The 25,771-nt window shown below is 43.2% G+C and overlaps 1 protein-coding gene across 2 annotated transcripts in view; it reads left to right on the forward strand.

Annotated features, from left to right (window-relative positions):
- The first annotated feature begins 781 nt into the window (after nucleotides 1-781).
- MBD2 (methyl-CpG binding domain protein 2) overlaps nucleotides 782-25,771 on the forward strand; it is a 170,118-nt gene continuing 145,128 nt past the window's right edge. The window contains exon 1 of one of the 2 annotated variants that reach the window (XM_033934236.1): nucleotides 782-1,414. In XM_033934236.1, coding sequence (XP_033790127.1) covers nucleotides 1,305-1,414 — 110 coding nt within the window. In that variant the 5' untranslated portion in view covers nucleotides 782-1,304. The remainder of the gene's footprint in view (nucleotides 1,415-25,771) is intronic. The other variant, XM_033934245.1, reaches the window with a different exon arrangement.

The following is a 25,771-nucleotide window of genomic DNA, read 5'->3' on the forward strand; positions in this document are numbered from 1 at the left end:
TTTGCTTACCACAGAAGTCAGACTTACTGGCCTGTAATTCCCTACTTCTTCCTTCCTTCAACTTTTGTGGAGACACCACGTCCATCCTTCTCCAATGCTGGCAGAGACAGCTTGCTTCTTGTGAACTCAGGAAGAGACTGGGCCACCCTTTCAAATTCTTTTCCCACTATTGATTCCCTGACGCAGGATCGAAACGGGCCACGTCAGAACCTGAAAAAAGTGCTTTATTCATCAATCATATGAGAAACAAAAAGAGTTGACTGTGACACAGCGAAGAAAATATATTCTAACAATATTTAAACATATGCTACGACTGGGTGGTGAGGCAATATTCTTGGGGCTCGTCCCCTTGTTTTCCTTCCATGTCTCTGAGCATATACATTTTGTGATATTTATTGAAGAGAAAATTATATATGTTTAAATGCAGGCACCGCTGGACCTTTTCTGCAGAGGAAAACTGATTGTCGAGTGTTAATTATTAAAATGGTGAGGGACTGGTCATTGGGGCGAATTGGGCGTGGGCAAAGTTGAAGATTTGCCTAGGATGCCCAACCTTGCAGCGGCCCAGCATGAATCTATCCTTCAAACAATTCTTCCACTCCTCTACCCTTCCCAGACAGTAATTGGCAACTTCTGATCTTTGGTTGTGCTAATGCAGGAACCCCTGCGGACGAGCCTACTAAGGTTTTTTTTCCCCCCAGACTTACAACATCTGGGAGGTTATTCTTTCATATATGAATCGGGCTCTTTAACAAATGAGTGAGCGGATCCCAGCAAACGTGTACTTGAGAAACAGGAAGGGAGGAAGCGCGCCGCGATCTCATCACAATCCCCACGCGCCCCCGCCCTGCAGACCACGTGAACAAGTTCCCGAAGCCGCGGCCGGCATCTGTCAAAGTGCAAGTGAAGACAGGACTAACTCCGCGCGCGCTCACACTTGGCCGAGCCGCAGCCCTAGGAGGCCGCGGAAGGATCTCCTTCCCCGCTGCCAATCCCTAGGACCACCCGGAAGCGCCGGTGCTGTCACTGTGGGGCAGAGCTGCTTCTGCCCGGGGACAGTCGACAGAAAGAGAAACTCTGCTGCGGCCGAAGCGGAGGGGACCCTCTCTTTCTCTGTTTGTTTGGTTTTTTTTTTTAGCTCGGGGGTAAAGGCGCCGGCCGAGAACAACCGGAAACTTCGGCCGCCGGTCACGTTAGACAGAGGAACGCTCTCGGGGGACTAGCTGCCAGGGGATCGGAAGGAGACCGGAACGCGGCAGGGACACTGCGTCTATCTCCGGGGAGCCGTCAGCTGCGGACACGGCATGGAGAAGAAGAGGATAGACTGCCCGGCGCTGCCACCGGGCTGGAAAAAAGAAGAAGTGATCCGGAAGTCGGGACTGAGCGCTGGCAAGAGCGATGTCTATTACTTCAGGTACGAGGGGGGAGGAGGTTTGGTTGCTGTCAGATCGCGTAAAGGGAGGGAGTTCTGTGCCAGAAGGAAAAGGGGGTTGGGGGGGGGGGGGGTTTCGGAATCTTTATGCTAAGAACAGTAGGGTATCAAACCGGGGGTTGGTTAATCTTTATGCCAAGAGTAGTAGGGTGTGTGTGTTGTGTTGGGGGTGTAGTAGTAGGGTGTGTGTGTGTTGGGGGGTGGGTGAATGTTTATGCCAAGAGCAGTAGGGTGTATGTGTGGGGTGGGATGGGGGTTGGATAAATCTTTATACCAAGAGTTATTGGGGGGTGGGGGGTAATTTTTATACTAAGAGTAGGATGTTGGGGTACATGTGTGAATATTTATGCCAGGAGCAGTAGGGTGTATGTATGTGGGTGTTGGATAAATCTTTATGCCAAGAATAGCAGGATGTCAGTGCGGGGTGGGGAGGAATCTTTATGCCAAGAGCAGTAAAGTGTCGGGTTGGGGGGAAAATCTTTATGCCAAGAGTAGGGTGTTGGGGATGGGAGGGGGGGAATCTTTATGCCAAGAGCAGTAGGGTGTCGGGGTGGGGAATCTTTATGCCAAGAGCAGTAGGGTGTCGGGAGGGGGGAAAATCTTTATACCAAGAGCAGTAGGGGGGGGGAATCATTATGTCAAGAGCAGTGGGGTGTCCAGTGGGGGGGGGGGGGGGAGAAGTCTTTATGCCAACAGCAGTAGGGTGCCCATAAAATACAAGGGAAACTTATTATCAGTGCTGGTATGTAACAATATTTCACCCAGAAAACAAAAAAACAATACACCAGTATACACAATGGTTCAGAAAATCAATGTAACAGCAATCTTGGCGTTAAATTGTGCTCAGAGAAAATTCAGATATTTGAGATCATTGTGTGAGTCAAGCCCCACCATAAGATGTCTCATTTCTCAATCATAGCACATTTATAGATATGCAATAAAAATTGTTTGGTACAAACAGGGCAGGATTAACCAATAGGCCAAGTAGGCACATGCCTAGGGCCCAAAATGGTCAGGGGGGCACGATGAAGGAGGGCATCAACATTGTTTTTTCCAAACAGCGATGGGCCCCTCCAGCATCGATCGGCAACGCGGGCCCCCTCGGTCGGCAACACGCCCCCCCCCCCCCCAATTGACGGAAAGTAAGACAAGCAAGCAATGCGGGTAAGAAAGGCAACGGGAACTGTAATTTTGGAAGCAGTACTGCTTGCCCAAAGCTTCTCTCTGACGCAGCTTCCTGTTCCCCTGGGCGCTTGGTGGGTGGGGGCGGGGCAGGGGGGCCCAGTGTACTTTGGTGCCTAGGGACCCTCAACAAATTAATCCTGCCCTGGGTACAAATGCTGTGGACTAGAAATGTCTTCATATGTATTCTTTAGGGTCTTGACGCATTTCGCATTTAGCTGTCTCAAAGAACCCAAACTGAATTGTGCAAAACTCTTAAACCAAATAACGTTCTCTGCAAACTGAAGGGGTAATTGCTGATAAATAATACAGGTTCTTGAAACAAGAACCACCCTGTGCTTTATTTTGTTCCTTGTGAACCCACCGGGGAGTCCCATCGTCTCTGGCATAGGCTCAATACTTGAGCCGTTATCAGATATGATGGATTTTCACCCCAGACAAGACCTATCCAAGACACCAGTCATATGTAAGAGACACCACTGATATGTTATTTACATTGGAATCAGCTGATGAAATTCCAAATTCCAGTAGGTTATTTTCTTGCTACTTTGGATATCACAGCTCTTTATACCAACATACCACAAGATCAGGCTTTATTAGTGATTCGTTCACATTTGCAGACCTTGTCACTCCCAGAAAGCAGAATCCATTTCTTGGTTAACATAGCTGACATAGCTCTTAGTAAAAACTATTTTTTTTATTTGATCACACTTTTAATATGCAGGTCAAAGGCTCCAACAGTATCTCTCCTTATACATCTCCCAGAGAACTCCGTTCCTCAGATAAGCTGCTCTTAGCTGTACTTTTCTCCTCCACTACCAATTTCAGACTTTGTTCTTTTCATCTAGCTGCCCCTATGCCTGGAAAAAATTACTCGAGTTTATCCACCAAGCCCCTCCCCTTCCCTTTTTTAAAAGCAGACTGAAAACCCATCTTATCCCAGGACAAGCAGGCAGCATATTCTCACCGATGGGTGACGTCACCGACGGAGCCCCGGTACGGACCACTTTAAAAAGTGCATCGCCGCTTTAAGGATTCAAAAAGTTTGCGATAGTCCGAATCGCACATGCGCGAGTGCCTTCCTGCCCGATCCTCTAACTGGAGTGGAAAGCACAGTAAAAAAAAAAAAATCTCGGCAAACAAACTCTGCTAATGAGAAAAACCTGTGCTTGCACCAACCAGTGACTGACTCTTTGGCTCCATTTGGATAACAAATACTCGTTTCGGACAGCGTGTTTTTAGTCACGTTTTGGATCCTTTCCTAGAATATGGATGTGATCCTTTAGAGATTAAAGTACTGCTGGAGTTTTACTCCTTTTTTGTGACATTTTGCTATTGATTTTTGCATTTTTGTTTCACCTTTATGTTTGCTGTGACCGGGTTCAGGGCATTTTTGCACATTTTGATTACTCAACTGGTCGGTGCAAGCAGAGGTTTTTCTCATTAGCAGAGTTGTTTGCCAAGGTTTTTTTTTTAACTCTGCTTTCTCCTCCAGTTAGAGGAGCCAATGATTTGATCATTTTGTAGCCTTGCTATGGCTTATTGGTCAAGCTGGGCTTTGTTCTCAGCTTGTTAGCTCTGAGGCTTGTTTTGTTTCAAGATAAAAATTGAGCTTCCCGCACTGGTCTCTGCAAATGTTAGAGGTCAAGTGGGTGTTTACGTTGGATAATTAATTTTGGCAATAATACCAATTTTGTATTTACAAGTTAGATTCCTTACCATGTTGTGGACTGCTTTCTTTCTGGACATTCTTTCTCCATATTAACCAATGAAGCTGAATAGTTCACTGATTTATCCTCTAAGCAGGATCAATCAGGTGGTTTTTTTTTTTTTTTTTTTACTGAAACACGCTTCCCACTGTACCATCAGTGTTTATACAGTATTTTTCAGGATGCTCATACAATTACTTTGAAGTATCTTTCCCTACACATGTTTCTCCTGTTGTTTAATGTACATTATCCACAACACTCTTTATGCCATCTCCTTTTTTATTCTAAAGGAACCTGGAGGTTTGGGAGTGGCTGTACGGGAAGAGGAGCCACTACAGCCTTTTTAGGATGTTTTTTTTAAATTTTATTCCATTACTCCAGTTTATCTCGAATAGAGTCTCTGAACCGAAGGTTTCACACACACAGGTTAAAGTTAGAGGGTTGTACTTTCAGACATTAGTGTACAAGCAAATGCAGAAATTATCCTATTTGTATATTTTATTGAGCACACAAGTTAGTCAAATCTCCTTAGCTTGCTTTTTGAAGATAAATTTTGGTGAGCATTGATGAATAGAGGCTGTTCTGCAGGTTCAGGTGTCCTTGCCAAAACCATTTTATTTTATTTTTATCTTATAAGCACAAGAGCATTAACATAACATAAATATGGTGCTAATGCTTTTCTATAATATCGTGTATCCTATAGCCGAGGGGTCAAATGCAGATATTAGATGGGGACAAGATGGGTGGTACAGATTGCTTATCTCACCATTTAAAAGATTGACAACAGTTCCTCTGAATCTGCTTTTACACAATCCTGTGACCTGCTCATCATTGGCAGTGCCCCTCCAGCCCTCATCTCGCCATTTAAAAGGTCTCTGACAATTTTTAACCGACTTATTTGCTCTGTTTCTGGGGACTTATCTTTTACCTCACTAGATGAATGTACTCGACTCTATCTAGTAATTATGCTTTTTGTACTCTGTAAATGTTTTTGAAAATCTTATACATGCTTTAACCTGCAATTGCAATTCTGAATTCTCTGCTAATTCTATAATTCCATTCCCCTGTCTCCACAGATTGACAACAGTTCTTCTGAATCTTATTTAACACAATCCTGTGACCTGCTCATCTTTGGCACTGCCCCTCCTCCAGCACCTCATTTCACTCTGCAAGAGATTTATTTTTATCCCCCTTTTTAACCCTCTCGCATGCAAACTCTCCCCAGTAACTATATTAACTGTCTTCTTTGAGCCTTCATCTTATGAGACTAGCTCCCAGCCAATCTTGACCACCACACCACCACTGTCTTAGAAGCCTCTTAAATCTGGCTTGTATCACCAGGCTAGACCTAGGAAGCTTTCCCATATCTAGGATAAATCTCATTGTCCACTACGTAGGTGCCTAGTGCACTCTCCTTCCCCTTCCCCCATGATTCCTGTGTACCAGCTCCTCCTCCTAATACTGACTTTAACCAAACTCTCAACCCACCGGACGTTTTGATTTCACCACCTCACCCTCCTTCTTGTCATCCACCCTCTTCTCATCCCTATAGCTTCAACACTTTCTCCCTCTCATTCAGCCATCCCCACTATTCTTGAATGCATCTCAACTGCGATGCAGCCCTTGCCATGCTTCTCCTACACTCACTTGTATTCTCTTTCTCTCTGCCAGGGACATCAATCCCAATTCCGGTCCTCCTAATCAGCCCTCATCCCTCTCATATGGGTCACACTGCAATGTAACTAATTTTATTTCTGTTCCTCTCTTCCCCACCTCTTCTCTGCCTTACTCGTGTGCCCTGTGGAATGTCCGCTCTGTCTTCAAGAAACCTATCTTCATCCATGACCTCTTTGTCGCTCAAACTCTCCACATGCTAGCACTAACTGAAACCTGGATCTGCCCCAAACATTCAGCATCAGCCCCTGCCCTGTGTCATGGAGGCTACCTTTTCTCATATATATATTGCCCAGTTGGTTGTGGGCTATTACTCATGTGAGACGCTACACTTTTTTTGAGATGGTTCAACACACGATTTTTCAAGATCTTATTTTAAAACGGGTCGCGACCCTCGCTTCAAGCAGCTACTTATTTGTTCTATGATTCTTAAGACTCCTGAGGCAGGCCTGTTGGCCGAAACATGTACATGTCGAGTCATTGGATCATTGATTGTACCATGATGATATTGGAAGAATAAAAGATTTGTACATCTACAGATAAGTTTGTGAACACTATTTTAGTGCACATCTTTCTTTTGGACAATTCCATTCTTCTTATCTTGGGCTATTACTCTCACCATTATGTAGATATCAACCCATTCTTCTGCCTCAACTGTTTCTGAATTCAAGATAGGCACTTGGGATCTCTTAGAGAAAGGACTGTTGTCCCCTTGCAGGGACTATACAGTTAGACCCCAACTAGACTAGGCAGTGCAATTCTGGAGGCTGCATTATCGCAAGGATGTGCTGAGACTGGAGTCGGTGCAAAGAATGGCCACCCGGATGGTCTCGGGACTCAAGGATCTACCATACGAAAAACGGCTTGACAAATTACAGCTATACTCGCTCGAGGAGCGCAGAGAGAGGGGGGGGACATGATCGAGACGTTCAAGTATCTTACGGGCCGCATCGAGGCGGAGGAAGATATCTTCTTTTTCAAGGGTCCCATGACAACAAGAGGGCATCCGTTGAAAATCAGGGGCGGGAAACTACGAGGTGACACCAGGAAATTCTTTTTCACCAAAAGAGTGGTTGATCGCTGGAATAGTCTTCCACTACAGGTGATTGAGGCCAGCAGCATGCCTGATTTTAAGGCCAAATGGGATCGGCACATGGGATCTATTCACAGGGCAAAGGTAGGGGAGGGACTTTAAGGTGGGCAGACTAGATGGGCCGTGGGCCCTTATCTGCCGTCTATTTCTATGTTTCTATGGGAGAGAACTAGGAGTCACAGCTTCATTTCTCAGTGAAATCCTAATTTCTAGCCTGCAAAATCTAAAAAAAAAAATATCTAAGCGAGTTACAAGAATACATACATAAAATAGAACACCTAATGACATTAAACATATATCAGACATCCCAGTCCATATATATGAGACATTCCATTATCAGCTGTTAAAACATATTCAGCTAATAACCTTAATAAGATAATTTTTTTTAAAAAGTTTGCTTAAACAGATGTGCTTTTAGCTGTTTCTTAAATTAGAACAATTAATTTATCTGTCTTATTTCCAAAGGCAATCATTCCATATAAATGGATCAGCAATAACAAATTTTTTGCTCTGTTCTCTAATTTGACTTGTCAAAATGAGAGAATCTCCAAAAGACATCTATCTTAAGAATGTATCATAAGACAATAAATCTTCAAACAAAAGGGGATGGTTGGAGGAGCCTATCATGTAAGGTCTTAAAAGCCAAAACTAAAATCTTAAATCTAATTTTCCACACAACTAGTAACCAGTGGAGCTAAGAAGGCAAGAAAGTTTATATGTTCAATCATTGATATCCTTCCAAAACTCAAGCTGTAGCATTTTGAGTAATCTGCAAAGTCCTTAATAAAGTCTGTGGTAAACCACAAAGAAGTAGAACAATTTTTGGTATTGAGTCAGCTAGACTAGTGTAGTAGCTGTTACATAGACATCAGAACGCTTTTTTGTTTGGGGGGCCTGAAAGCTCTGCCCCAGACCCCGCCCAATCTCTGCCCCAGACCCTGTCCCCATAATGGTACTAATTGTAATACCATTTTTTCCATTCATTTTTCATATATACATACAATATAATCTTATTAACAACACATAGGGCTCTTTTTACAAAGCTGCACTAGTGGTTTTAGCATGCACGAGATGCTAGCGCCACCATTGAGCTGGCATTAGTTTTTACATGTAGCGCGGGGGGCAGTGTGCGCTAATCTCCAGCGCGTGCTAAAAACGCGCACCTTAGTAAAAGGAGCCAATAATAGTTAACCACAAAATTTAAAAAACACAAAGCACACTACGCAGGGGTTTCAAAGATGTCAAGGCAGATGACTTTAAAATATGCAATGTTACCTCAGTAACAACTATAGAAAAATAGACAAATATAGTGCAAAATATAGACAGTAGATATAAATTCTCAAAACTGACACATTTTGATCACTAAATTGAAAATAAAATTATTTTTCCTACCTTTGCTGTCTGGTGATTTCATGAGTCTCTGGTTGTACTTCCTTCTGGCTTCATCCTTTCTTTCTTTCTTTCTACACTCAGGCCCAACAATTATCCCTTTCTATTTCCTCCCTCCTTCCTATGTCCTTAGTGTCATTTCCTATGTCCTTAATGCCCCCAGTGCCTCCTTCCTATGTCCTTAGTGCCCCTTCCTATAGCCTTAATGCCCCCAGTGCCTCCTTCCTATGTCCTTAGTGCCCCTTCCTATATCCTTAATGCCCCCAGTGCCTCCTTCCTATGTCCTTAATGTCCCTTCCTATGACCTTAATGCCCCCAGTGCCTCCTTCCTATGTCCCTAGTTCCCCTTCCTATGTCCTTAGTGCCCCCAATGCTTCCTTCCTATGTCCTTAGTACCTCAGTGCCTCATTCCTATGTCCATAGTGCCCCCAGTGCCTCTTTCCTATGTCCTTACTGCTTCTTTTCTATGTCCTTAGTGCCCCCAGTGCCTTCTTCCTATGTCCTTAGTGCCCCCAGTGCCTCCTTCCTATGTCCTTAGTGCCCCCAGTGCCTCCTTCCTATGTACTTAGTGCCCCCTCCCTCCCGAACCTGCGCCAAAGTCTGCCTGCCCCCAAGCCCAACCTGCTGCCGCTTCCTCCTCCCCTCCCCCCGGTCCGCTACCAGCTACATTAAATTACAGCCCCAGTGCCGCAACTACAGGAAGGGAAGGGCCAGTGCGTGCAGCGATTGTACGCCACCGACCCACAGCCCTTCCCTACTCCCCCTCCCTCCCCCGACGTCAATTCTGGCTTTTAGTTACTCTGTGCTCTTTGGTACTAGGCAGCTGGAAATTCCTTCAGCTTCTGTGGTGCATTTCTAGAATAAATTTTCTGTTGCTTTGTGATATGAAATTTGATTTTAGATTTTGGAAACATTTTAAAGGGTATATGTTGGAAGTGAAAACGGGAAACTAACAGGGTTAACGGGCAGTCTAGAAGAGGTATGCAGGCAGATTGATAGGCTTAAAAGCAATAAATCCCCGGGACCGGATGGCATCCATCCAAGGGTCATCAAGGAACTAAAGGAGACCATAGCTGAACTGCTTCAACTAATAGACAATCTGTCGATCAAATCGGGAAAGATTCCGGAGAACTGGAAGGTGGCAAATGTTACGCTGATCTTCAAAAAAGGTTCGAGGGGAGACCCGGGAAACTACAGACCAGTGAGTCTGACCTCGGTACTGGAAAAGATTGTAGAGGCATTGATAAAGGACCGCATCATTGATCACCTTGACGGACACGGTCTGATGAGGACCAGCCAGCACGGTTTCAGTAAAGGCAGATCTTGTTTGACAAACTTGCTGCACTTCTTCGAGGGAGTAAACAGGCAGATAGAGAAGGGCGACCCGGTTGACATTGTATATCTGGACTTTCAGAAGGCGTTCAACAAGGTTCCACATGAACAACTACGTCGGAAAATTGCGAGCCATGGAATCGAGGATGGATGGATTAAAAACAGGCTGGAGCACAGGAAACGGAGAGTGGGCGTAAATGGACAATACTCGAACTGGAAGAGCATCAACAGTGGGGTGCCGCAGGGCTCGGTGCTTGGACCCGTGCTCTTCAACATCTCTATAAACGATCTGGACATAGGTATGACAAGCGAGGTGATTAAATTTGCGGACGATACGAAGCTATTCAGAGTAGTGAAGACGCAGGGGGATTGTGAAGATCTGCAACGTGACATAATCAGGCTCGAGGAATGGGCATCGATATGGCAGATGAGGTTCAAAGTGGATAAATGCAAAGTGATGCATGTCGGTAACAAAAATCTCATGTAAGAATACAGGATGTCCGGGGCGGTACTTGGAGAGACCTACCAGGAAAGGGACTTGGGAGTTCTAATTGACAAGTCGATGAAGCCGTACACGCAATGTGCAGCGGCGGCAAAAAGGGCGAACAGAATGCTAGGAATGATAAAGAAGGGGATCACGAACAGATCGGAGAAGGTTATCATGCCGCTGTTCCGGGCCATGGTACGCTCCCACCTGGAATACTGCATCCAGCACTGGTCGCCGTACATGAAGAAGGACACGGTACTGCTCGAAAGGGTACAGAGGAAGAGTGACTAAAATGGTTAAGGGGCTGGATGAGTTGCCGTACAGCAAAAGATTAGAGAAACTGGGCCTCTTCTCACTTGAAAAGAGGAGACTGAGAGGGGACATGATCGAAACATTCAAAATATTGAAGGGAATAGACTTAGTAGATAAGGGCATGTTGTTCACCCTCTCCAAGGTAGGGAGAACGAGAGGGCACTCTCTAAAGCTAAAAGGGGATAGATTCGGTACAAACATAAGGAAGTTCTTCTTCACCCAGAGAGTGGTGGAAAACTGGAACGCTCTTCCGGAGGCGAAAACATCCTCCGGAGATTCAAGATAAAGTTAGACAAGTTCCTGCCGAACCAGAACGTATGCAGGTAAAGCTAGTCTCAGTTAGGGCATTGGTCTTCGACCTAGGGGCCGCCGTGTGAGCGGAGTGCTGGGCACGATGGACCACTGGTCTGACCCAGCAGCGGTATATGTTCTTATGACTAGTTAATTTATTATTCTATTAATTATATACATTTTCTTGAACGCTGCATAGTACACAATTGTGTACTAAATTTTACATATAGTATTTTAATAAATGAAATGAAATATTTGAAAAGATAATTCAGCCCATCTCTTCCTGATTAGGAACCAATTGTAACTAGAACAGAAAAAGGTGCAGATGAACTGGAAAATACTTGTTATCAAGGGGGTATGGGATTCATATTTATTTGAAGAAGTAGGGTCTAGCAAGGTTGCCATCTGAGAAAATGCCAGCATTCAAATCTCTTCCTACTGGTCCTGCTTGGACCTTGGTCAAGTCACTGCAATTTCCATTTCTTCAGGTACAACTTATTGGGACCTATCAACTGTACCTGAATTTGTAACTCACCTTAAGTTCGGATTTAAAAAAGTGAGTAGGTAAATCCAGATCTTTGTGAGTTACAGTATTTACATGTTAGTTGAGTGTGTGTTGCTTTCCAGTGTAAGTTTAGAATATGGACTACTGAAATGCATTTGATTCCTTTTTGTTCACTTCTCTGGCTTTTCAGTGTGTGTGTGTGTGGGGTGGGGGGTGGGAGCTAGGATTTGGATTTAACTCATTCCTTTTACTACTACTGTTAATCATTTCTATAGTGCTACTTAGGGTTACCAGACATCTGGGAAAATCCGGACATATCCTCTTTTTAGAGATGGACTTTCCAAAACCTGGCAGTTTGTCCGGGTTTTGGAAAGCCCCGACAAGCTCAAGCTGCATCTGGAGGGCATCTGAGCATGTACAGATGCTCCAGGCCCTCCAGATGCAGCCAGAGCTTGTCGGGGAAGAAGAGAGGAGGCTGAACTGGGAGGAGCTGGGGCAGAACTGGGTGGAGCCGAAGGTGGAACTGGGTATAATGGGGCGGGGCCGGAGGTGGAACAGGGCAGGCCATGTGTCTGGATTTTTGCAACCCAAAAAATGATAACCCTGTTGCTACTAGACATACACTACACACGTTATATGCAGGTACTTTCTCTGTCCACATTGTGCTCACAATGTAAGTTTTTGTACCTGGAGCAGCAGAGGATTAAGTGACTTGCCCAGAGCCACAAGGAGCTGCAGTGGAAATTGAACCCAATTCCCTAGGATCAAAGTCCATTGCACTAACCATTAGGCGATTCACAAGATGGGTTACATTCAGGTACAGTAGTTATATGCCAGTTCCCAGAGGGCTTACAATCTGTCTGTACCTTAGGCAATGGAAATTAAGTGACTTGCCCAAGGTCATAAGGAGTAGTAAATGGATTTAAACCCTGACTTTCCTGGTTCTCTGCTCACAGCTCTAACCTTTAGGCTATTTCTCCACTGCCCACCAGTCCAACCAGCTTCTTGATTTGCGAACTGGGGTATGTATATGTATATTTATATATTTATATATTTATATATTTATATATTTATATATATATATATATATATTTATTTATTTATTTATTTATTTAAAGGAAAATGCTTGAAGTACCTGTATGTAAACTGCTTTAAGGGTGGTTGTAAAATTCCCTTTAAAGCTTTATCTGGAAATAGAAAACAGTGGAGTGAGTGTATTTTTGGATGGTGGAAAAAAGTATAAATTCTAATCTAGTATTAGCATACAATGGACATTTTGTAATGATTTTCATATATAAATTCTGTCCATGCCCACAGTCCAGGCAACACCAAGCTAACTCCAGCGATGAAGAGCCCTCATTCTTCTGCCACCCTCCCGCTGCCTGTCAGGGAATCCAGATTCTATACAAGGCCCGGCACAGGTGCTAGCTTAACTGATGCAGAGCCTTTGAGTCTATCTGCTCATGAGATCCTGTTGGTACAACCCCTCTGATACAAATTTGTCAAAGTGGGTGGAGCCGACAGGGCCATCCCAAACACGTGGATGTGAAGGTGCTTCAGTGGAGGGGGCATGCCGCTGGAGGAAGGGGGTGCAGGAGACCCGCACTGTGTACCCCCCAGAAGTATCTCATGTACCCCTAGGGCAGGGGTAGGCAATTCCGGTCCTCGAGAGCTGGAGCCAGGTCAGGTTTTCAGGATATCCACAATAAATATGCATGAGATAGATTTGCATCTCAAGGAGGCAGTGCATGCAAATCCATCTCATACATATTTATTGTGGATATCCTAGGGGTACACATACCATGTGTTGAGAAACACTCTTCTAAAGCTACCCTTATTGTAACTTTTACATTTGAACCAGACAGAAGTTAGATTTTGAGATTGTATTTTGAGTGTTAATTTTTTGGGTCTTAATGTGATTTTTCATGATTTATCTAGGATTATTCAAAGTTGGTGGCTCTAGGTGCAACATGTTTTATTATATATGAGAATAATATCCAAGGTGATCTTTTACTAAAGGTTACTACATGTTATTCCTATAGGCTCTGTTCCAGATAATATACGCTAACCTTTAGTATAAGACCCTCTGTAATTTAACTGACCCAAATCATTTGTAAAATTTCATTGACACATAAGTTGCTCCTGTGCTGGTAGTTCTGTCTTTTCTCTTGGTATAGTTTTATGTGTTTTCCATTAGATAATTATACTTTGCTTGTTTTTCCTTTTCCTGATAGCATACTTTTCTCCCAGAATTAAGGGTATAGATGTTTCACTTGGGGATTCCATCTGAATCTTGAAGGGTGCATTTGACTCTTCTCAATCTTTCCATCCACAGATAACTACTTTACTCCCACCCCCACCCCTTTTATAAAGGAACGGTAGCGGCTGCTGCATGGCAAACGCTCAACGCCCATTGAATTCCCATGGGTGTCAGAGCCATTACTGCATGCAGCCATGTAAAAGGTGACCTTAATCAGCAGATGTTTTTAAAAATCCTAATGGTTGTTACATGAAATTGCCGTTATAAACTTTTGAATATGCCATGACAGTTCACAATCCACTAGTTACCAAACAATTTGTCATGGACTAATCAAAATCTATAAAGCTCACAAAACTTATCAAGAAATTTTTGTGGACCTTCAAAATGTGAGCTGATTTCAAATTACTGTATAATGTATGAATCACTCACTCCAATCTTTATTAGTCCATTTTTTCAGTCTTTCTTATTGACATCATTATGCTTAAAAACATCCAAACAGGTTTTTTTTTAAACAAAATATGTTTTTATATTCTTCCACTTATCTTAGATAGTCTTAGAGCTGTTCTTCAATCTTCCTGTCTACTCATAGAGTAGAATGAATTATCCACTTGTTTCTTTTGGAAAGTCTTGTCTTTATTGCATTATTAATGCAACTTTGTGCTGGTGATACAGAACACCTTGGCCTCAATCTGGTGGTGGAAGCATTCAGCGTTCGTATTGAAGATGTGTGTGTGTGTAGGGAGAGGGAGTTCTTCACATTGCTAAAGTGCAACAATGCTTTGGCTTACCTAGAGGTTTACTAATATAACTATTGATTAATTCTATAGCGCTACCAGACGCACGCAGCGCTGTACAGAGTCACAAAGAGTAAGAAAACAGTCCCTGCTCGAAAGAGCTTACAATCTAAACAGGCAAGAAAGACAAATAGGATGTCATGGATACAGTTAAGGCAGGGATGTCAAAGTCGATCCTCGAGGGCCGCAATCCAGTCGGGTTTTCAAGATTTCCCCAATGAATATGCATGAGATCTATGTGCATGCACTGCTTTCAATGCATATTCATTGGGGAAATTCTGAAAACCCGACTGGATTGCGGCCCTCGAGGACCGACTTCGACACCTGTGAGTTAAGGGAACGGTTAATCAGCTGGCTGGGTTGGAGGGCAGAGGAGTAGGGTACAGAGGTTTTGCAGGGCTAAGTTGTGATTGACTTTATTCAGAAATTTGTACTGTTGTAGAACAGAGTGTGATCTGTTTGGAGACAAATATTTTTTTTTTACTAAATTGAGTTGCAATACAGTGCACTCAAAAAAATATTTGCTTTTATATTGCAGTGTTGAGTAAAGTAGTGTCATTGCAGTGCTAATTTGCTTAAGGGCCCAGTTTAGCAGAAAGCAGTTATGTGTATTTACAGTGTGCTAGCTGTCATCGATGCGGATAGTGCTTATCACCTCCTTTCATGCCATCTGCCACTGCACTTGCTGCATAGTAAAGCACTCTTCTGTGCCATAAGTGTATGGGAACATAATGGAAACATACACAAATAAGAAGTAGAGTATATTAAACTATTCAATCATCAAATCCTGGAATACGGATACTATGAAGTAAACACATTAGTCAATTCAGTGAGCTTGATGAGTGCTTGTAAGTTGAGATATTCTGAGACCTTTTCCTCCATGTAATTATAAATCACAGACAAAAATTTAATAATATTTATATGAAAAAATGTAAGGATTGGAAAAAAAAAATGTTTCATGTGATTTAGAACAGGGGTAGGGAACTCCGGTCCTCGTCAGCCGTAGTCCAGTCGGGTTTTCAGGATTTCCCCAATGAATATGCATTGAAAGCAGTGCATGCAAATAGATCTCATGCATATTCATTGGGGAAATCCTGAACACCTGACTGGAATACGGCTCTCGAGGACCGGAGTTCCCTACCTCTGATTTAGAAGTATCGCATTAAAACATTCCAGCAGTGTTGTGTAGTGCCCGTATTCCAGTGGAGGATTTGATGAGTGATTCCACAATGGAAGCACACAACAGCCCAAAAGCTTTGCACTTGCTGTGCTTTAGATGCAAAATGTAGCGCACAGTACTACTACTGCTATTATTTCTAGAGCACTACCAGACATACACAGCGCTGGATAGAACCAAGAAGGAGATAATCCCATCTCGAAAGAGCTTACAATCTAAACAAACACAATAAGTGAAAAACTTTACCACACTGTAGCAGAAGGGCCTCTCGCTTTACGGAGAGTATTCGGAAATGTTAAGTGATGTAGCCGATATGTTGTTACCAAATGAAAATGAGCAGAAAAAAAAACACAAAAATTCACATTTTATCTATCATCTGCGCTAGGGTTTTTAGCGCACGCACAAAATTACCGCGCGCTTTAGCGTGTGGTAGCCGAAAATCTACCGCCTCCTAAAAAGGAGGCGGTAGTGGCTAGCGCGCTCAGGAATTTAGCACGGGCTATTGCACGCGTTACGGCCCTAGCGCACCTTTGTAAAAGAAGCCCATAGTGTCTTATATACTGCAATTCTCTGCAAGAAATATGTGGTTTACAGTAAGAATTAGATCAAGTTTTGTAAGTTAATACTGCATGCTCTCTACAGAGAGGATGCCCATTGCGCAAGTATGAGCAGTGGTGCATAGTACACTCCTTCAGAATAAGTAAGCCCCCTTTGCACATAGTATATATACCCTCACCGACTCCTGTACCAAAAATGAAAAGAAATAGAATGAACATTCCTGGAAACAACATGAAACAAAACATTTCTGGTTGCCCATTCCAGTCTCAGGTTTACAAGAAAATATCAAATGCACAATAAAAATTTATTACACTGTGTAGGTTAAGACTAGGGAAGGAAAGAGGAAGTCATTAAAGCCCATAGCCGAAGTTATTTGACTTGAAAGAGGCACGTACTTGAAAAGAAACATAGATTTTTTTTTTTTTTGCTATAAACCTTAAGATATAGCTCTCATCTGGCCGTGTGGCACTTGGATATTTTCTAGGCCTGTAATCTTTTTGAACCTGAGACTACATACACGGATCAATTTATAGATTATCCAACCCACACTTAGATATATAAACTAACACAATAGGGGGGTTTTTTTGGGATAGTTTATAAATGCCCATATTTTGCACAAAAAAGTGCTTTAAATTATTAAAGATTTAGTATTTTAATTCATTTATTTTAAACATATACACCATTACCTAACTAAAAAATATATATCTAGAAATCATCCCTATAATGAAGTTGAAGTATGCATAATTCTCAGTAAAGAGACCTCTTATAACCTAGATGTTATTTCAAGTCTTCATTCTGAATGCATGTGATGTAATCATCTACTTCAAAACCTCCTTCCTAACCTAGAGTTTTTATTGTTGAATTTATTAAATTATTAATCCAAAAATAAGAAATATAGCTAACTAAATCAATAGGGAGTACAGTTTTCCTTTCAATTCTATAACATTCAAAAATATGTACTTAATACAAGAGCAACAACACTTATCTTAATGGCTTCTCAGCCAAGGCCAACGTTGGGGGACCATAAACTGCCTGACCCTTTCGCTAAGTTTAAAGCGTTTCAGCTAATGAAGCCTTTCTCGGGGGACAATCTTGCTGTTGTACCACTTGTCTTCAATCTTTGCAAGCTTGTCTGCTTGAATAGGCGAACTCACTGTGAAGTTACTTTATAAAGTAAAATTGTTAAATATAGGCATTTATAAACTATCCAAAAAACCCCTATTGTGTTAGTTTATATGTACCTTTTTGAACCTGAGCATATCAAGGACCTGTAGTAAACTGCTTACAGCACTGACTAGGAAACGACAAGATTTCCTTGGTGTTCTAAGCCCCCAACTTGCAGACAAAAAATACATGTTATTAAAAGTGTTAATATTCTCATAGGCTCTGCTTAGCTCAGTGAATTCACATGGGGTTACAGAGCGTTTATGATGAAACTTTCACAACCATCTGTCAGTCACCTCTTTTTCTTTTTTTTTTGCCCCATGAGAAATGAGTCACTAGTTTCTGTTCATTTTTCAGAGGACACGTGTCCATATCACTATATCGTAGTCACAGTATGGTACCAATTAACACTTTTGACAGACAGAAACATTGGGAGCTAAATTCCTTTTTACAGCCTTTTGTGGTGGGCTCTGCAGAGCTGCATTCAGACACATCAGCAGGGCTGTGTGAGGAACATTTCATTGCCACTGTTTGTGCTCTGACTGTGCTGTGGATTAATAAATCCTTTTGGCTTCAGTGTTGTCAATCCTGATTAATTTACTACGAGAAGGAGTCAACTTGCCAAGTTGTGATTACACATTTAAACCTTGATAAGTTTTGAGGTAGCCAACCTGAAACCTTCCTTTTCCCAATATTGTCTTCTTTCACTAATTAGATCACTTTTCTTAACTGTAAGAAAAGAAAATTGAGAGAGAGGATGTATTGTAGGCCTGGGGTATAGAAGGGAAGATTTACAAGAAAACTTCAACTATCTTGTGACTTGAAAAGGTGGCTCCTTCTCCTTTTCATGTTCTTTTTTTCTAACTTGCAAAATATAAATGCATTGTGGTTTCTGTAAATTTCTCACTTTCCAGGAGTGGAAGCCTTGGGCTCAGCCTCCTCAGTCCTCCATGGCTGGGGATCTGCAGGAGGTTTGATCCCAAGGGAAGAAATCCTTTCCAGAGTCCTCCAAAGGTGCACTGGTTAAGCGCAGACATGTGGCTGCCACGGAGCCCAGGAGGACCTGCAGGGATTCCCTGCTGGGGTCCTTGAGACCCCAGTACAAGGCTTCACAAGGGATTTTGTGAGCCTTATGTGGAATGCCTATTTGAACTGCCGAGGGTCCTCAGCATCTACGTTAAGCATGACAGAGACGGGAGCACAGGGAATCTCCCATTAGCATGCGCCCTGACCAGATGAGGACACAGAACTTGACCAGGGTGTTCAGTCTGACATAGACTGGAAGGATGGAAAGTCTGATTCCATGCCATTATTGTCCCAGGATGCAGTTTCTCTGACAGAGTCAAGTTTGCTGCATGAGGGCAGTGATCAAGAAACAGTAATAGCCCTAGACCAGGGGGATGACCCCACAGTGTGTTGGCTGTTCAAAGCTTCTGCATTCTCGGGCATTATTTCTACCTCGATGTGAGAATTGAAATTGGAAGTTCCTCCAGCCCCCTGTTACAGTGCTCAATTATGAGCTGTTCAGTTACTCAGACCATGTTCTTTCCTCACATCTGAACATCACAAATCTGGTTACGGACCACTGGGAGTTGCCAGAGTGATCCCTTCAAGTGGCTCAGACTATGTCCAAGCTTTACCCTATGACTCTGGATTTCCAACAACTGTTTGTTTAGCTGAAAGTGGATTTGCTGGTAGTGCAGATCACCAAGCGAACCTCTTTAGCTAGTGAAGGAAGTGTGATGTTAAAGGATACTCAGGACCGTAAAGTGGACGTGGTCCTCAGGAGACAATTTGAAGTTTTGGCCCTAGGAATTAAGGGGACAGCTGTGGCTTCCTTTGTGGCATGTGCTTGCCATACCCAACTGTTTAGAGTCCCGGCCTCGGAGGAAAACGAAGACCCCTAAATGCTATCTGGGGTGAATTATATAGCAGATGCTTTGTATGACATCTTTAGAGTCATGAGCAAGTGGTCAGCCTATGCTATCTCTGTCCGGTGGATGCTCTGGATCAGACAGTGAACAGTAAATTCAGCCTCTAAAGCAGCCCTGCACAACATGCAGCCCGCACCAGAGTGAACTCCTACTGTCCATCCATCCACCCGCTTCCTGGTAAATCTTCTGGCAGCAGCCACGTCAATGAGCAAGCCTTCTCCAGAGCAATTCATTCTAGTTCCGGGGCAGGCCTGTGTTGCGCAGTGGCTGCCTGAAGACTCCAAACTTCCTGCTAGCATCGCGTATGCCAGGACTCCTTCCTTCTGCTGCCGTCGTGTATCTGCCAGGACTCCTGCTTTCCTCCTCTTCTCTCCCCACCCCCGGACCAGCAGAAGCTCAGTGTGTTTTTAACTTCGCCACACAGCTGCCACTAGCACTAGTTTAGACATGGTTCCATCAGGCAGCTTCGGGGCCTTTGCTAGGCCAGCCCACTTCGATGATGCGAGGCGGGCCAGCCTAGCAAAGGCCACGAGGCTGCCTGGTGAAACCGCGTCTAAACTAGTGCTGATGGCAGCTGTGTGGCGAAGTTAAAAGCACACAGTGAGCTGCCGTTAGGCTAGAGAGAGGAGAGGTATTGTTGGACAGGGGAGAGGGAAAGGAAAGGTGCTAAACACTGGAGGGGAGATTGAGATGGTGCATGAGTAACGTGACTATTTATTTTTTTCCTCAAAACAGGGCAGGACCGCCCCCCCCCCCCACGGATCCCCCCTCCATTAAATATAGTGCAAAATATAAACATCAGATATAAATTTTCAAAACTAACACATTTTGATCACTAAATTGAAAATAAAATCATTTTTCCTACCTTTGTTGTCATGAGTCTCTGGTTGCATTTCCTTCTAACTGTGAATCCTTTCTTTCTTTCTGTCTTTATTTTACTCTCCCTGCCCCCCCCTTTCTTTCTGTCTTTCTTTCTCTCTCCCTGCCTCCCTCAAGCCGCCGCCGCCAATGCAGCAACAACTGCACAATCCTTCCCCACCCCATGTCAATTCTGATGTCAGAGAAGAAGTTCTGGGCCAGCCAGGCAGCGATTGACTGGCCCGGAAATTCCTCTTTGACGTCATAATTGACATTGGAAGAGGGGGGGGGGAGGCTTGTGCAGTCACTGCACCCACCTGATCTGTTGCTGTATATGCTTTGGGAAAGCAGGGAGAAATCCCGGGTTCCGCAATCAACTCGCGTTACCTTCAGATAGAGATCAACATTTTGGCACAGCTTCGGCATGCTGTTTCTGAAAACGGGGCATTTCGGTGTCCCGAAGCTGTACGTTGGGACAACGGGACAGGCGATCTAAAATGGGACGGTCCCATTCAAAATGGGACATATTGTCACATTATGCATGGAGAGAGCATGTTGGGTTGAGGGGTGGGAAGGAAGGATGCCACTCAAGGGAAGAGGCAAGGATAGAGAGAGAAAGCGTGCAGGAGGCAGAAAGTGTTGAACTCATGAAGAGGGTGAGATGGATGGGGAGGACAGAAAAGAGGGAAGGAGAAATGTCACACTCAGAGGAAGGGGAGGAAGGCAAAGTGTAAAAAGTTGGACTCATGGAGAGAGAGAGAGATGTTGGTTAAGGGAGGGAAGGATGACTGGAGGAAAAGCATGCAGGAGGAAGAGAGAAAGAAATGTTGGACTGGTGGAAAGGAGGGAGAAATGTTGGATTGGGAGGTGGGCCAGAAAGGAGGAAGGGTAGGGAGATGAACAGCAGGGGGCGGATAGGAGGAAGGGAATGAGAAATGTTACACTGGGGGGAGGAAGGAGAGATGACTAAAGGAAGGGAGAGATACCAGACCAGGGAATGAAAGGGAAGGAGGGGAGTCTGGTAGCGCTATAGAAATAATAACCAATTTTTTTTTTTTTTTTTTGGTAAGTTCTTGTTGTAATACATCTTGGATAATTCTTTTGTAATCCGCCTTGAACTGCAAGGTAATGGCGGAATAGAAATCCCTAATGTAATGTAATAATAGTAGTGTTAGTAGAGAGAGAGGCCAGATTATGAGAAGAAGAGGAGAGAGATGCCAGACTGGGAAGGGGGGAAAGGAAGGAGAGAGATGTCGGACTACTGGGGTGGAAGGAGGGAAGCAGAGAGATGACAGACCATGGAAATGGGGAGGGAAGGAGAGAGAGATAGGAAGGGAAGGGATGACATGGAAAAAGTAGATTTTGAGAAGAAAAATTGAAAAAATTGAATGTTAAGTTAATGTTAAAGATGGATGCAGGGCAGAAAGTGAAGAAGGAAAGAAAACAGTCAATGGATAAGAAGGCCCTGGAAACATAGTTAAAAGCACAGAAAATAAAGTCACCAGCCAACAAAGGTAGGGCAAATGATTTTATTTTCAATATAGTGATTGAAATGTGTCAGTTTTGAGAATTTATATCTGCTGTGTGTATTGTGTATATGAAAAATGAAAGGAAAAAATTGCATTACAATTAGTACAGGGGGCAGGATCTGGGGCAGAGCTTGGGTGAGTATAGGGCGGAGCTTGGGAGGTCTATGGTTGAGGGTACTTAGCTTGAAGTAGTTGAGAAACACTGCTCTCCTTCTCTCCCATCCTGTTCCCTGCTGGCACCCTCTTCTGGCATCTCGGGGCCCGGCTGGAAGGCCTCTCAGATGAATGGATGCCAATTCTATATCTCAATTTGGTCAATGCTGCACTGAAAGTGCCTCACTTCTGCATGGAGACTGTTCGGTCAGTCATAGTGGCAGTGGCACAGATGGAAATTATTGCCTCTCTCAATTTGATGGAAGCCTATCTCCACATTCCCATTTTTTCAGCCCACAGGAGGTACTTGTGGTTTCGTGTTCTGGAGCATCATTTCCAGTTCTCTTTGCTTTCCTTCGGCCTAGCAACAGCACCTCGCGCCTTTACCCAAAAATAAAAACTAAAACATGCAAGAAAGTAGGCTGGTTTAAGTCTCTGCTTGATAGCAGGACATGTGAGTAGCTACAAGCTCTATATAATATAAGTGTTGGTTGCACATAGTTTTGGTATCTGTTTTGAGCACTTACTTGAATGTTATAATGTTAATTGATGTTTGTGTTACAGAACAGAATTGTAGTGTCGGGAATTTTTTCCTGTTTCCCTCCTTTCAGTTATGTATGTCATTACAGTGCTACTTGATTGCTTTTGTACAAACTTAGGGGGCAGATGCAGCTTCCTGGGAAGGAGGCAGAATTTAAACATGATTGACAGCATTCTGGAAGCAACTTGCGGGTTCAGAAGCATAACCCTAGCGTTCAGGACTACTAGACACATCTTCAAGAAAGAAGATTATAGAGGCAAGAACCTAATTTTAATGACAACAGAACAATCCATGTGCTTTTTATATTAGAAAAATCCCTTCTCCCAACCCCCCTCTTCCCCTGCAATGAACCCAAACCTCTTGCAATGAAGCAAAAACAATTCCCACAAAAACGACAAATGGCAGAATTAGCATGTGGTCATTAATTCGTAAAATGGAAAAATTGACCATTTTTCATCTGTAGAAAAAGCAGCCTTAGCACAAGAGGAAGACCCAGTTTAGTAAAAGTGCCCCTAGGTGTGCTAATGTACCATTATAGAATACTAGCTGATCAATTTTTGAGCACCCTTTATTGAGTGACCTCAAAGTGGGTAGCAGAAATACTGTAGTAGTATTCTTAACTAGAGAACTCCAGAACATAAACCTGAATTCCTACTGTGGGACCCTGGAAATTGCAAGCAACTATGTTTAATAGCACTCACTAGATGATGCTTTTACAGAAAATTATCCTCCTAAATACTTGAGAAATGTGGATGGAGCAACATTAAGAACCATAGTGACGTGAGTGCACTAGGTCTCCAAGAAAGCAATGAATAATCTGCATGGAAGAGCCTTAGTTAAAACCCAAATTCCAATGAGCATGGTGGTGAGGGTGAGTTTTACAAATGTTCTAATTAACCTTGGTAGCTTTGAGGATTATTGTAAAACTTGATAATGAAACATAGAAAGGAGCTGAAATGATCTGTGAGCAAAGATGCTAGAGGCCATCATTGTATCAGATCTTGGGCAAGCTTGGGGTAGATATGTTGAGCAGGTGTAGAAAGGGATTGAGAGGTCAAATAGAAGATATGAGGGGAGGTGAATGGCGGTGAAGCGGAGTTGGTGCTGGTTTGTGTATGAGATTTATATGCACATCTTCCCTAAATGGACCAATCTCCACTGGACAGACTGGAAGGGCCATTTTGGCATTTATTAAAAGAAAACTACTATACTTCTGTTCTGTTGACGTACAATGAAATGTCAAAAGTATAGGGAACATGTAATATACATTCCATTTAACCCAAAGAAAGCTGGCTGTTTAATAGTAATGTCGTTGAAGACATAATTATGCCTTGTTTCTCTATAATTACCCTGAAAATAGAGACAGAACTCCTGGGTATTGGGCTGAGTCAGTCTTTGCCATGTCAGTGCCTTTATGGCCATGGGCAAGTCCCTTCATCTCTGACTTTCATGGGGGAAACAGAAGTGACTTGTCTAGGGTCACAGAGTCAGAGGCAGGGTAAAGATTAAGCTGATACCCTGATGTTCTGTCTCCACTTTCAGTATAATTATACTCAAGCGAGACATAATTATGCCCCAAGTGACATCACCATTAAATCACAGGATCTTTCAGTTAACCACATTGTATGTGAAGTGTTCCATGAAATTCTAGAATCTGTTTCATTTGATTGCACAGCTGTGTGGATGTTGTTCTCTGCAACTTGCATGAGTACAGCCAGATTAGAAAGCAGTTCTCCATTAAAACAGTAACATTTTTTCTTTTTGGCACCCTTATCATAGAGCTGCCAGCGTCTTGCTGTGCCATCCTGGCTGCTCACAGTTAACTCTATTCATTCCCAACGGGGATGGGATTTGATATACCGCTTTTTCTGTGTGATTACAGTCAAAGCAATTTACATATTTTAGACAGGTAGTTATTTTGTACCTGGGCAATGAATGTTTAGTAACTTGCCTAGAGTCACAAGGGGCTGCAGGAGGAGTCAAACTCACAACCCCAGAGTGCTGAGGCAGCCGCTCTAACCACTAAGCCACTCCTTCACTCCACTTCAGTGAAGCTGCAGCACATCACTCCAACATCTGCCAGTATGTTTGTGGGATATCTGCAGATTGCAGCCAGTTTTCAATTCAGCATTGGGTTTAGGGGGAGTGACCCTGTCGGAGGCATTTGTCACAAAATAATGATGTGATGGAAACATAGTGTGCTGTCTACAGAAAGTTTGCATTCTTTATATTATTGTGAATGATTTTGGGATAGCACCATCTCTGTCAGCCTTGAAAACCTATTTGTGGCTTTTGATCCCTGAGATCTGACAGTTGGCTATTAGTAGCTATTTAGTGCAAATTTATATTTTAAACTGTAATGATTATGTGCAGTTCAAAAGAACAAGGAATGATGGTGGGACAGAATGTCTCTTGCTTCACAATTCAGCTTTTGCATTGGTTGTAAGAAACATCTTTGTCCGAGTAACATAAAACAGCATTATAGAAAGGACACCCAACTTGGAATAAGGATGTCTAAGTCTATATGTTACATATAAATGACCATTTCTTATGTATTTGAGAACAGGATCTTGCAATATATACAGCCTGTTCGAAAATACATGAGAAATAAAAGTCCATGTGCTGGTGATGTCATTATCACAGAGACATGGTTCAGTGAATCACATGGATGGGATGCAAACATACCGGGATATAATCTTTTTAGGAAGCACAGAGATGGTCAAAAAGGTGGAGGGGTAGCTCTCTATGTAAAGATCAATATCCAAGCGACCGAAATGCAAGGGACCTGGGGAGAGGAAAAAGCGATATGGATCGCTTTGAAAAGAGAAGATGGAACTTCTATCTATGTGGGTGTAGTCTACAGACTTCCGACTCAGTCGCAGCAAATTGATAAGGATCTGATTGTGGATATCCAAAAGTTTGGAAGGAAAAGAGGAGGTGCTGCTATTGGGCGATTTCAACCAGCCGGACTGGAATGTTCCGTCTGCGGAATCGGAACGAAGTAGGGAGATTGTGGATGCCTTTCAAGAGGCTCTGCTCAGACAAATGGTGACGGAACCCACAAGGGAAAAAGTGATATTGGATCTGGTCCTCACAAATGGAGAGAGTATCTCCAATGTTCGAATGAGTGCTCACCTGGGAAGTAGAGATCATCAAATGGTTTGTTCCGATATAACGGCTAAAGTGGAGAGCAGCCGCACGATACTTAAATTCCTAGATTTCAAACGTACGGACTTTAATGTAGTGGGAGAGTACCTGAAAAAAGAGCTGTTAGGATGGGAGGACATAAGAGAAGTGGAAAGACATTGGTCTAAGCTGAAAGGAGCGATAAAAATGTCTACGGAGCTTTATGTGAAGAAAATAAATAAAAACAAGAGAAAAAAGAAGCCGATATGGT

The sequence above is a fragment of the Geotrypetes seraphini genome, chromosome 1 (assembly GCF_902459505.1).
Source record: "Geotrypetes seraphini chromosome 1, aGeoSer1.1, whole genome shotgun sequence".
Taxonomy (NCBI): Eukaryota; Metazoa; Chordata; class Amphibia; order Gymnophiona; family Dermophiidae; genus Geotrypetes; species Geotrypetes seraphini.